The sequence below is a fragment of the Pundamilia nyererei genome, unplaced genomic scaffold, assembly GCF_000239375.1.
Source record: "Pundamilia nyererei isolate P.nyererei 1_Seehausen unplaced genomic scaffold, PunNye1.0 scaffold00088, whole genome shotgun sequence".
Taxonomy (NCBI): Eukaryota; Metazoa; Chordata; class Actinopteri; order Cichliformes; family Cichlidae; genus Pundamilia; species Pundamilia nyererei.
The window spans coordinates 937,738-951,645 of NW_005187489.1; the positions used below are offsets into that span (position 1 = coordinate 937,738).

Genomic DNA, 13,908 nt, shown 5'->3' on the forward strand with positions numbered 1-13,908 from the left:
TATATGAATTGCACTGAAGCATACTGATGCTCGTCACAGTCCAAACTAATTTTACACTAATTACAGTTTAGGCAGGAAAAGTTGTTTTGCCAGGATGTGTCAAACCGCTGTGCTCCAGAAAGAAATTAGGGAGAAGGGGAATTTTCTAATAGGACTCTTGTTATTGTGTTTGCTATTTTTGTACAAGCCTGGCAACAAGTGCCAGTTTTCCAGGTTGTGTAGGAGGTAAAATGTGCAAGTGCTTGACTTTCTCTCCTCCTCATGTCTTTCTTTCAGGGCACAGGGTGAAGTTAGAAGACCCCCAGAAGATGCAGTTCTCAGACAGGCTGTCAGAGATCGAACGCTACCAGCGGAGTATGAGGATAGGCCCAGGAAACACCAATCCTCGCCAAATCCACCAACCCCACCTTGGCACCACACCAGGTAAGGAGGTCCACTGACATATACGAGTACAACCAGCAAACTTTCACATCTCTTTCGAAAGTACTAGTTGTGAAACTGTGACGCTGAATGAGTGTGTGTAGGGAAAATTCACAAACATAATTTGCTGTTACTTTCGTGCTGACCTTTATTTATGATTCAACTTTGACCCTTTTTATTGATAGTTTTAGGCCTTTGCTTGACTCTGAGCACACACACACACACACACACACACACACACACACACATCTGAAAAACTCAACATGGCTACATCTAAAAATACGCAAATCTTGTTGTGAGTAATTTTATTTGTTGGAGCCATTTTCTTCTACTGAGCTACACCCACAAAGCATCACTGTGCATCTACCTGTGACGGGAAGCTCGTAAACATTAATGGCGACCCACATTATTTAGCTTCATGACAGATGTAGATCAGCTGAAAGAAACGACTTCCTGCTCCTACTATCGCGATACTGTAGACAAAACAAAGTGTGCATATTTTTAACCGTGTTTATCTAATTTTCCACAAACATATTTAAGAGAAGAAAGTCATCTACAGCCCATATTTTCAAAAATGAGTTAGAAGGAAGAATATGTACACTTTAATTTGGCCCTTTAATGACTTAGAACTGAAAATCTCCTTTAATAAGCCGAACATATTTGGTTTAATTTGGCTGAAGTAATTGAATCTGTTCATATGTCAGCACAGCACACGCTGTTCACCTCACCCTGAGCTAAGCCAAGAGACTTTCATGTTCTCCGCAAACTTTCCTGAGGTCTGTTCCACTAATCTGAGAGCTGTTATGTGTTGGCCGTTCGAGGGGAAGCTCATGTCAGCTTTGTCCCCGGATGCCCTGCGCTGGTGGGCCTGGGCCCCACAGTGCGCGGGGTAGAATCTGCAGCCAGGTGGCACGGCCGCCGCTGCCAGCCGAGCTTGGCCAAGTTGCCGAAGCTGGCCTCCGCACACCGCGCAACTACAGCCTCAGGAATGTAGCAGCCTTCCGCTACCTTGGCAATCACGTCAGTCTGAGACTGTCCGAATGTGTAGGGGTGCGGGGGAAGCTGGGGGGAGAGCTGAGAGTCAGACAGAGGTGGTGCGACTGGAGGGGAGGAGGCTGTGTGTCAGCTGTGGACAGCTGCGTGGGTGAGGATGACTCTTCCCTCTCTGTTGGAGCCTCTTTAACAGGAAGCACACATGCCTGAACGCAAACTTCGGCCCACTCTCTGGTTCTCATGCTGGCTAATGAATCTCATTACCTTTGTATCAGCATGCTGCTGTGTACAGGAGGGCTTGTTTGGGACCTCTGAGCCGTGTGTGGGTGGAACACTATCAGTGTGCACACTGTTTGGCCTTGTGCTTAGCTTAGCCAGCGCTGACTCACCAGTATGGGGCTATCTTACAGCTGACTGCAGAGAACACGGGGTCTTTCACCCTTCTCTCCCCTGTCCTTACTTACTGTTGATATCGCTTTTGTTCCCCTGTACGGCGTGTACCCAGATGAAAACACGTCAGCCATTTTAGAAACACCAGCGACAGGTTATGCTGAAACTAAACGGTGCGGCTCTTCGACACAATACAGTCACTGTGATGATCATTTTCTGACGGCTCAGGGTTTGCCATGCGCACCGCAGGCTGCCTGCCAATAAAAAGACCCCTGCAGCAAAGCTCACACTTTAGGTTTCTGACTTGAAAAGTGGGCGGGGGGAGCGCATGGGCGGGCCGGCGGGGATGCACGCCAATCGGCGGGGAGGTGTACAGACACGGTCCAGACAGCAGACGAAGCGCTCGGCTCTCGTCTGCCTCACGCAGGATTAGGGCAGGAATTAGACTTGCCTGGCTTCAAAGGCCTGCAATGTTGCAACACACACATGTAGTCGGAGAGCAGACACAACACGCTAACATCTCTTGGAAGTGTCAAGATAAGTTAAAGGCCTTGAGCTTCAAGTTACAGCTGCCGGTGACTCGAGGCTGTCTATAAGAAGTGCATGTGAGTGAGACAGACGAGGGGAAGGGCTGTAAAAACCACACACCTTAATCTGTGGTATTACCATCGTGACGGCACACCGCAGGGCAAGAGTGGTAAAATAATTAAATAACAGAGGAGAGAGCCTTTCTCCCTCCCACCTCGTCTATCCGCTGGCTGAGCGGCAGCCCGTGGATGTATGTTGTGGCACGGGTCCCACAGAGCGGTCCCGTATGCGCAGGAATCGCGCACAGACAACAGCACGACAGCATTACGAGCAAAGCTCAAACAAAAATAGACTTGTTGTAATAAATCCCATCCAGAGACACAGGGAGGTGTTTACATATCAACAACACACACGTCTCTGCTTTTGACAATCCCTGCCAGACGCTGTTGTACTTTGCAGATACTTTAAGTCCCGAAGCCTGTTTGTTTGAGAATTGCCGAGTGATAGATCGCCCATCAACATGTTATAATTAAATGGATTCCCTTCTTGCTGTTACAAAAGATGTTTTCCATTATCCGAGGCTGGAACCTCCCCCCCCCTCCAACCCCGTCCCCTCTGAAGATGGCTACAAAAAGGAAAGCATAGTGTCACCCTCCTCCTCCTCCTAAAGCCTCCTTGCTTCATATTGTTGTCTGAGCCGTGAAATTCTGTCTCAGTCTGCTCGTCAACAGGACACGTCTGCAGACATCAGCTACCGCTGGATTCTTAAATCACACCGAGACAAAGATGATTGCACCATAAGCACACTGAAAATAAAGCACGCACACGCGCACACGTAGTTTCATTCTAGTGTTGCAAGTTCTCCGCTAGTGTCCCAGACAGACAGGGTAATTAAGAGCTCATTACAGTGCATGCAGTGACAGGATTCCTGCGCGCTGGCAGACGCTACACTCGCTGCTTGTTTTTGTTCTTCTGTGTCCACAGGTAAGCCTGCTAGACATGTGGAATGATTCTCAGCTAGGGTGGAGGGACTGTGTGTGCGTGTGCGTGTGTGTGTGTGTGTGTGGTTGAAAAATGCATGGTTCAACTCGTGCAGTCAAGCAAATCTGACACTCAGACAATCAAGTACTAAATTGTTATTCTGGTTTTCAAAACCTCAAGTGAGCTACATGTGTATACTATGTGTATCTGTGGGTGGCAGTTTTTTTTCTTCCCTTCCTCTGATACACAATGTATTCGACAGCATTTACAGTCTTAAGGGAAGCAAGCAGCTGATTGAAAATTTGATTTATATCAAAGTTAAAAGTGGAAAACAGATTCCAGTTTTACCCTAATCCGTTTTAAAAGCAGACAAAACTCAACAAGCCCTTGGCAGAGCCTCTAACAGACAGCCGAGAAGAAAGACGCTCTTTTAACTTTAAATGTGTTTTAACAGTTAGAGAGGCAGGAGGGGGAGAAAAGAAATGGAGCACCAATTTAATCATCCAAAAAGAAAGTCCTGGCACTTTTGAGGTGGTATCACTTAACATGTTATTTGTTCCAACACCTGTGTGTTCCTCTGAAGATGAATATCAGATACTAGCATAACGTTCCACCATCAAGTCAAGTGCTCAGGGCTTTGATGACGGCCCAAAAGTGTGTGCGTGTGTGTGTCTGAGTCATGTGGTGATGTTGCTGAAAAACTCGGCGTAATCTTCCAGATCTACTATATTACTCACTACATTATTTTTTTTTTTTTTTGCCGTATTCAGCTTTTACCCGGAAAGCTCTTGCCCGTTAATGACTCTTCTACAAATGTTGGTACCGCTGGCGTCACGCTGCACAACTGGCGCACATCTGCTGCAGCTCGGCTCTGGCGCGCTCGCTCAGTGCGTTCAGGCTGTGGCCTCTGAGTTGGAATTGACTCGAAAAAGTCCCATTTGATGGAGGACCGGCCTGATTCAGCCCCTCCTGCCTCGTCCACAGTGACCACACTGTTTACTCCACATAAACAAGCCGGCCGGCCCCCCAGATTCGAGGCAGCGCTCTGCTACTGCCGCAAACTGAGAGGCTCGAGCTAATTCACACATCCCGAACGACACGATCAGCCAATTAGAAGCAAGAACGAGACAGGAAATTAGCGCCGTCAGGTAGCTGTGGTGTAGGCTTTAGAGTATAGCCACCGCGCTCGTTGGGTTTCATGCAGACTTGTGCCAAACCCGAGCAGGAAGCTGGCCCTCTGAGGTAAATGCAACTAAAACGAGCAGGAACTGGAACAGTCCTTTAGACACTCTGTTTTACTTCTGCACTCCACTATTTACATAATATGTCAATGGCCACCACAGAGTTTATTTGTTATGGTGCCTGAAAGCTTCACTTGTGGTTAGTCTCTTTTTGTGACCCTGAGATGAATAATTCAAACTGAAAATGTTTCTTTTCTTCAACTGAGAAAAAAAAAAGCTCTTTTGAAGCCCTGGTGGGGAAAAAAACACAAAAAAAAAAAAACAAAGAAAAGGAGAAGTGAGAGCGAGATGTTTTTTACCAGACTCAACTGTTTGTGTAAGTTATAATTTCACATCAGAGCCGGGCCCAGTTTTACATTTCAGCAATTACAGAAACTACATGTGTGCCATGAACAGTCTCTATTGAGTCTGGGGAGAGGGGAAGGGCGGGCGGACAACGAGCCCTGAAAGAGAACATAGGATTTTTCAGCCCATGTGTTTGTTTTTGCTCACGTTATAAGTGAGGGCTCAAAAGACATATCAAATGTCCCACATAGCTGAGCCAAGGCCGTGTTCCTCCCCTCTCTAACACGCTCTCTTTCTCTCCCCTTCCCTCGCTGGCGTCTTTCTTTCTGTCTTGCTCGCTCTCTCACATTCTCTCCCTGCTGCGACGCCTAAGGCCTGAGCGAAACAGGAAGCCAGCACAAGGACCAGCATTCACTGTGTCTCAATGACACGCTTCATTACGGCAGGCGCGTTACATGTCTCAGAGGCGTCGCTAGATCCGGAGTCACGAGGATGGACGCCATTTTGGCTCTAACATCTTCTCAGCCTCCTCCTTTCATGTACACATGCACTTCAAAAAGCAGCACATGTGTGTGTTTATATGCGAGTCCTCTCCAAAACTACACTGGCACCACCCCAAAAGCTTCTCATTAGTGACGCGGTCGTCGCTTCTTCCCTGCTCAGCCAGCCACCGCCTTCCTCACTCCTCGGCTCCGCCCAGAGCTGAGGGGCGGCCGGCCGTCTTATTAACAGGGGTAATCTGTGCCTCTGGTATTGACGTTGTCTGCTGGCCAATCAAAATATTTGAAGGAAATGTTTATTTTCTTGAGCGAATCGCACCAGCTGCTTGCAAGCCTTTCTGAATAAGGCCATTTATGTTTAAGAATTTACCATTGTGAGGCATAGTGCAGGACCTCTCAGTGACTGAGTGCTGATTTGGGTCTTTGCAAAGGAAGTGGAGGAGCTCCAGGGGAAGCAGAGATCGTACACTAGTTAAGCCCAGTGTGGCTATAGGTGAACAACCCAGCACCGCCCTCCTCTCTGCCTCTGGCATCCCCTCTCCATCCTAATTGCCGCTACAGGAGGCTGGGAGAGGGAGGGTGTGCAGAGTCACGCTGAGGTTAGACGGCTGATTGATGCTGTCGTTAAAGGGAGACGACACGAGAAAAATGTAATACACGTTTTTCTGCCTGCATGTTGAAAATATTTACGCACATTTGATGAAAAAGTTTTAAACGGGACGTAGCACTATCCGGAGGCGCGCAGACTGGGCTGTCACGCAGCACATGTGCCGAGGCGCTCCACGCAGCTTCGTGCACGTTGTCGTGTAACAACTGCGCCGTCTCAGACCGAGAGCAAACAGCCAGCTGTTTGTGCTGCGGTGTGACCGTCCAGTGTGAAGCAGGGTCCCACGCGTTGGGCCAGTAGCTCCTCGACCCTCCTCGGCTTCCTGACAGCTTGGCTGGATAAGCTTCACAGGTCTCTCCGGTGTCTCGCCTGAAAGTCCCAAAAATATCTCATATGCACCCATCGAGCATGTTTTTCCAAGCTTGGTCTCACTGTGGTGAGAAAACCACCCCTCCTCTTCCCAGCCTTCACTGCTCAGTCAGCAGAGACCGACCTGTGACAGGAAAACATCTCCAAATGTCCAGATGTCAAGACGGTTCTGCCCAGTCTGTCGAGAAGGCGTTTTTGGATTGTGTTTTAGATTGCTAAGGCGCAGGCAGTGACCTCCTCACCCTGTACACGCACACAACTCGTATTAATTCCCAGAATTGCTCTACTGGATTGTTTATAAAGCCCACATCCTCACATATTGCTTGTATTTGTGTGTGTTCTTGCAGCCCTGTGGCAGGAGCAGATGGACACCCCCACCCTGAAGACCTGCAAGGTGGAGGAGGACCTGAGACCATGGCCAGGTGAGACACTGCAATGCGCTGCTTTTTTTTTTACCCCACACACTCTTTTCGTCTCTTGGCTTTCAAGGTTATTTTTATAGCGCTCATCAAAAACCAGCTTGACAAGGAGGTTTCTAAAAACACATTATATGCAATAAAATGCCGTCATACAGAAAATTGTACGAGAACAGTTCGTGCAGTCTCTGAAATACTAAAAGGCAATCAACAGTTATAGATCAAATATAAGCAAATTAAATTAAACATATTTAAGTCAAAATCAAATCAGAAACTTGTCTGAGTGTCTCAGACTGCACACTGGTTGGTAAGGGGAGAGACGTTTTGATGTGTTTAGTAGGTCATGGTTGGTTCTTGCAAGAAGTCTCACTATTACACTTCATACTTGATAAAAGAACTAATTTAACTAAGCATGAGACTCTGTATTTATTTTAGGATGTTGTTTATGCATGACGGTGTCTTTGTGTGTGTGTTTCAATTTGAAACCGAGGGTGTTCGCTAGTTGCGAAAAAGCAGCCTGAAGGGTGAAGTCACTAGTAAGGACTTGTGTGAGCAAGCCTGCAAAACACAATGAAGATCGCTTTGAATATAAGTCTTTAAAAACATCTCGCACTGCTTTGTTTTAATTAGTAAACGTAGTTTTTCCAAACTGAAAGAAACAAGCTGGAAAGGGTGCGCCAGCGTACCAATGATATTAGAGTCTGTTTCATTTTGCCTGTAGGGCCCAACTACATCACACGGCGTTCCCGTAATGCCACCATCCTTCTCACTTTTTTTTTCTTCATTGTCTTCCGCTGCCTTTCCCCCTTCTCCTTTGTTTCATTTGTATCTTGGCGATTTTGATTAAAAGCCCTCTCAGTCTTGCATTCTCCTACGCACAACCCACCACTCCACACCGGACGTGCTGACTCATACGCTCACGCTGTGACGAAGTCCCGCATTCAGACACAAAATGACTTTTAGATTTAGCACTGCACGCTGGCTCTCTTTTCTGCATTTTATCAGATACAACGCAATGTCTAAAGAAATGTGTCTAAGCACTGACACAGCAGAATTATACGTGTTTGTTGGCGTCTGTGCAAAGGCACTCGGGGCTGTGTGAGAGACTGGAAGCGGCAGTGAGAAAAAAATTTAACAACAGCGATTCTCATGTAGCTACAATCCCAATGACTGGTTAACAAATACATCACACAAATCGCTTTACAAGTGAGTATCGTATCTCTCGCAGAAAAAGATTTACTTAACAAAAAAATATTTTAATCGCGTCACCTCGTGTGTCGACGCATTAGGGAAATCTCAGGGTTTTTATAATCACAAACTTCTTTTTCCCTTGCTTGTGTTGCATGTCACAAGTTGAGAACATGCAAAATCCTCCGCGCTCACATGATAAAGTGCTAACGTGGATGAGGCTTTGGGGCTGCCGACCGTGTTGCCACAGTACAGAGGTGATCGGTATTTGCATCCGACATGATGCTCCGGCTCCACAGCCTCGGCGCTTAAATAAACACCTGGAGATCATTTGTGTTCATTTGGGTCTCCTATTCTGCAGCACCGGCCCTGCCGTGGCGTTACGTTACCCTGTACTCGTCGGCCAATTATCAACAGCGCCTTCTCAAGCTAATGGCATCCACTGTTCAAACCAGTCAATAAATCAACCGGACGCTTTCTGCTTGTGAAAGGACTTAAATCCCTTCTCGGGAGTCCACAATGCAGAGCAGCTGGGCCTTTTCAGGGATTATATCAGAGAAAAAGATTAGAAAACATTCTTATTACACAGCACAGTGGCTCTTTCCAGCCCGGGCTTCTCTCTTTTTCCTCCTTTCACTTATTTGCCTGAGACACCCTTCCCTGGGTGCTGGCCGTCACAGTTTGCATCAAGCCTGAGTAAACATTTCACAGGTGAACGCCTGGATTTGCATCCCCCCCATTGTCAGCCACCACATTCAGGCACACGTGCATACACACACACACATTAGCCCGTGCACAATTACACACAGAAACGTGACCGCCTCAAACCTGCCCTTGTGTTAACAACCAAAATCTGTTTCTCCCGTATGCAAACGAGACAAACCTCCTGTCATATCTGGGTTACACGCTTGAGTGTGGACTAGAGGACTTCTTGACCTAAGCAGAAAGGAGGAGGGCTCCACCCTTGGCACTGCAGAATTCAAAAAGAGCATGGCGCTGCACTTCAGAGCTCATGCTGGAACACCGTGTTCTCTATAAAAGCCCCGATTCCCAGCTACCCGCTTTATACACTCAGAACATCACACACTGTGCTAGCTAGGCCTCTGGGGTCCATCCTTTATCCTGTCCCTGCAATTTAGTCAACACGTTTCAGATGAGCCTAATGGAGATCATGTGTGGTTTTGTGCCGTAGAGGTTACAGGCAGCGAGTACTCGGCTCAGTTAGGAAGACCCTCTCTGCCAAAGATACACCACCGTTACCACAGCCGCAGCAGCAAACCCTGCACTTATGTTGGGTGGGGGAGGGTGGGGATGCAGGAAGGTATGCAACGCAGTCAAGAGGGAGAAAAAGCAGACTGCAAACTTTGCTTCTCAATTACAGGACACTTTGTTTAGCCCTCTCCTCCAGAGGGAGCTACTGTACTGTACCAGACTCCTCAGGGCTCCCAGCCAAAAACCTGAGACTGCATAAGCCCATTAAGGTGTTGTGATAAGCGTCCAGTCCAGTTTCCCCTGACGGAACACAGGAGTCGATCCCCACCGCAGTTTGGCCCACACATTTCCACCAACTTCAATTAAGCGGAGATCGTGGGCGGCGTGGGCGGCGTAGGCAGCAGCAGCGAGAGCTGTCGTGTCCCCAAGCCACAGAACGCCTCCCCGGTTTCACCCCGAAGCCTAAATTTAGCACAGAGTGGGACAGATGAAGGGACAGACAGAGAGAGAGAGAGAGACGGGGAGAGGGAGCAAAAGCTTTTTGAGAGTCCGGTAGGAATTAGTAGGCTGACTCCACTTCACCCGAATCAACAGCAGCTGAGGGCTTGGATTTTCCTCGCGTGAAATCAGATACGGAGCTCGACTCCTGTGCCTGGTAGACTCTGGAAAAAGAAACAGCCCCCCACCACCACTACTAACTCCCTCATCCCCTCCCAAAAAAAAGGAAATTCAACAGCAGCAATGTGTTGCTGAAAAAAAAACAAAGAGTAAAGCTGGGGCCATGGAAATTGCAAAGGAACTGATTTTTTTGCAGCTGAAAATGGACCCTCTTCTCCAGACACAGGGAAAAGACATTTCAACAAGACCGTGGCACGCAAGTTTGGCATTCTCCCCCCTCGGGGCTGTGGCGTGCAAGCGCTTGCTATTTGACAAATACAAGCTTTCTTTTCTCTGCCATCCAAATCCACATTTTACACTTGAAGTCATGTGGGCACACTGGACCCATGGAAGCCACACGCAGACAAACAAATAACCACGGGCGTACACAGGCGTGGGCTGAGCGCATACTGTAGGCTGACATCAGGTGTGAGGAACACTCACTAGTCTTTATGGCATACAACCAGGTCAAGGGCGTTTGTTCTGGCTGAAGGCCACCTTATTGGAAAATATCAGAGTATCATGAACACAAAGACTCGGCGCGGTCAACTTGCCAAGCAACACTTAATATTTCACACCTTTACCTGGGAATTTAAAAGTGTGTCTGAAGCCAGTAAAACCACAACAGTAGCAGGTAATTTTCCCAGTGTTAGCATTTAGCTTACATGCAATTAAAACAAAGTGAAAATAAATCAAAGGTATCGTAAGTACATTAAGCAGAAACTTGGAAAATAACTGGTGCTGTACTTGGACTGAAACACAAATACTATCGGAGGTGTCAGTCGGCAGCTTTCATAAATCTGTGAATGGGTTCGTTTCCCAAGCTCGGGTGGTGTAAGATCAGCCAATAGCACTCCTTAGCTGAGCGAGGAGGGAAATATGGTGTTTGAGTTCCTTGGTGACAGTAGTGGCATCAAATCTCAGAGCAGCAAACCGCCAAGCCGAACCCTTCAGCAATATTTCTATTTCCCTTTTGCCAGCTGAATAAATGAGAAGGTGTGCAGTGAAATGGCAGACATAGCAGCCTGGTTCCACTGTGCTTCGTTACCTGTGAGATTACACTTGGCAGCGACTCTGACAGGTCATTCACTGTGATACACATTAGTTTAGACATACACAGAAACACAATTTCTCTTCCTGCGTCCCCTCCCCTTCTCTTTCTCTCTGACCGTCTCCGAGTGTGACCGTCTGCCTCTGCCACCTAAATATGATTTATGACAAGCCGCACAACAGTGCAGCGAGCTGTCTGTGTTTATACAAAGCACCCCTCACTACAGACAATGCCTCTTTTCATTGCTCTGAAAAAGATAGAAAACTGTGCGTTGCGTCTTTTGAAGCAGTGGTGGGAGGGCTGTGGCAAGGGGGCCTTTTCATAACTTCAGTCTTGTGCACGGGGCTGTGGGATGATGTGCTGTCAGTGCTTGATGACTGTTATTAAGCAAAGAAATGTCTCAGTTCATTACTTTGAGCAAACATTTCCATGGACCGGTATATCGCAAGAAACTTGAGCTCAGAATTGGGGGTCTGGGGAGATTTGCTGCTCTGGAAATGTGGGTCTTTTTTTTCTTGCGAATAATAGAAAAGAGAGATCTCTGAGTCGCTGGTTTCATAATTGCAAGAGCAGTTTGAATGTTTTCTGGCTCTTTCCAACCTTTTGCTTCTCTGTTTTTATAACAGCGACTACAGAGCTCTTCCCGCAGAGGACCACCTTCCCGTCTCTGTCACCGCTGACCGACCCTCGCTTCTCAGATCCCCGCATGCACTACCCCGGGGCCTTCCCCTACTCCACCAACACCTCCAGCACCGGCATTAGTGGCCTTAGCATGTCAGCCTCTACTAGATACCACACCTACCTGCCACCACCCTACTCAAACAACCAATCCCAAAACTTCCAGTCCAACTCTTACCTGTATTATGGCACAGGCTCTGGATCCTACCAGTTCTCCATGGTGGCTCCAGGGAATACCGGGGGCGAGCGCTCTCCCACCCGCCTACTGTCCTGCTCGGGGGCTACAGGCACCGGCGGGACCAACAGCCTGATGAACCCGGGCCTAAACACCCAGAGCGAGGGCGTGGAAGCCGACGGCAGCCACAGCAACTCCCCCACAGCCATGAGCGCTTCGGGTCGCTTGGATGAATCTGTCTGGAGGCCTTACTGACTGACAGACAGCTAGACAAGAAGAGAAGGAGAAAACAAAGTAAAGAGGATGATGAACAAAGAAAAAAGAAGCTGAACACTGAAAGAAAAGAAGAAGAAAAAAAAACAAAAAAAAGAGAAATGCTGCATGTTTGTCTTTTATTTCTCCGGCACTCGCTTTAAAGACCTTCTGCTTTTACCAAATCCCCCAAGACTTCTATTTGTTTTGTAAATTCTTGAACTCCTGCACTGTACCGAGGTACCGTCAAAGAACCGGAAAAGCCATACGAGCTGACGCGTTACTTGGCAGAGACTGTAAACAGAAGAGAGAGTAAAACGAGTGAAGCCGCAGTAATGTGCCGGCCTCATTTGTCTTGTGCAAACAGGTACTCATCAAAGACAAATGAACAAAAGGCGGCGGAGGTGTGATCAATCAGCACAGCTGACGAACTGAAAAACCGCAGCAGAAATCCCTCAAACAGACCGATCCAGCTCACTCGGCGGGTGGAGGAGAGAAGTCGGGCTGGACTCCTGCGAGGCATGGCTGCACTGCTGTAGCAATCCTTCCTTTTTAAAGCTTTAATTTCTGTCAAATTTCAACATTGTAAAAAATGATTGAGTCAGTTGTGAAAACATTGTCAGTTGCACCCAAGGCTGTTTCGTGCGCTCACGGTGGTTATGCAGTACCTTATTGCCTAATTTATTATCCAAATGGACACATTAGCGTTTGGAGCCACACTGCGCAGTGGACGTTTCGACACAACTGCTGCATTATTGAGAAACAAAAGCATTTTACATGTCACGTTTTTAGATATGACTCCTCCTCTGCCGCGTCATCAGTCAATCACGCTTCAACAGGACAGTGGCTGATATTTCAAGGAATGTATAAAGACTAAAGCAGAGGAGGGTTTCTTGGTTTTTTTGTTTTTCTGTAGGAGTCCTGTTGTCTCTACTCTTTACTTTTCCTTTGATGTTCTTATTCAAGCCCTTTTCTAAAGAAAAAATAGTCCTAGTCTGGTATTTTTAAACTGGATGAGACAGTTTACCTTTCATATTTATTTGAGCCAAAATTTGAGGAAATGTATGCATATACCCCAAATCCTTAAGCATTTCTCTCTGCCTTTCCTTTTTTTTAATATAAATATATATACAGTATATATACCATGTTTTGTTGTTAAGTATAAATTTGGAATTTGTGTAATATATTGCTACTAAATTATAAAAAAACCAAAACCTTTAATGTAATTTTTTGCCTTCCAATGTAGCTTTGATGCACTAAAACTTTTATTCCTGAGTGAACAGTGCCCAACAGCATCTTCTAGAGCTGTAAGCTTTTAAAAAGAGTTCCAAAATTGCCTTTCTGCGCTTAAAAAAACCAAAAAAGCCATTTGCTGAATTTTTTGCACTATGTTTGAACTTTCATTTCTCTCTTTATTTTTGGGTTTATACATTTACAAATATCCAGAAGTGTGCCGAACTAAACATGGATAGATATATAGACATCAACTTAAGTCGCCAAATCATTTCGTGATCAGACACACAAACACATTCCTGCACCACAGGTGTGTGTGCGCATTCCCCCTGTCCTGGGAGGGCCTTTCCCCTTTAGCTACACATGTGATCCCGTGTTTCCATAAATTAGGAGGAGAGGATGAAGGGATGGAGGAAGACAGGTGGGGTCAAAAGGGGTATCTTCTTACAAAACCAGGGGCAGTTGAAAAAAAAACCCTCTGTTGTTGTGCACCGGTCCTTTTGTTCTAAATAATCAGTGAGTGCTTTGAAACCTTTTATGGCTCCCAGTCTAATTTACTGTCAGTGCCAGGGGGTCGTAGCTCCGCCAGCTCTGCCTGCACACATCGCCTTGGCACGAGGTGTGCTAAAGATATCTACAAGAAGTATCAGGTATCCAGTATTTACCAGGAAACTCTTTCACAAGAATGAAGATGATTAGGATTCATGACTTTGAAAGTTGGCGGCTCATGTG

At 46.9% G+C, this 13,908-nt stretch overlaps 1 protein-coding gene across 3 annotated transcripts in view; it reads left to right on the top strand.

Moving 5' to 3' along the window:
* Positions 1–12,012, top strand: part of runx3 (RUNX family transcription factor 3) — a 45,931-nt gene extending 33,919 nt beyond the window's left edge. For all 3 annotated transcript variants that reach the window (XM_005738948.1, XM_005738949.2, XM_005738950.2), the window contains 3 exons: positions 277–423; positions 6,662–6,736; positions 11,465–12,012. In XM_005738948.1, coding sequence (XP_005739005.1) covers positions 277–423; positions 6,662–6,736; positions 11,465–11,946 — 704 coding nt within the window. In that variant the 3' untranslated portion in view covers positions 11,947–12,012. The remainder of the gene's footprint in view (positions 1–276; positions 424–6,661; positions 6,737–11,464) is intronic.
* Positions 12,013–13,908: the final 1,896 nt, after the last annotated feature.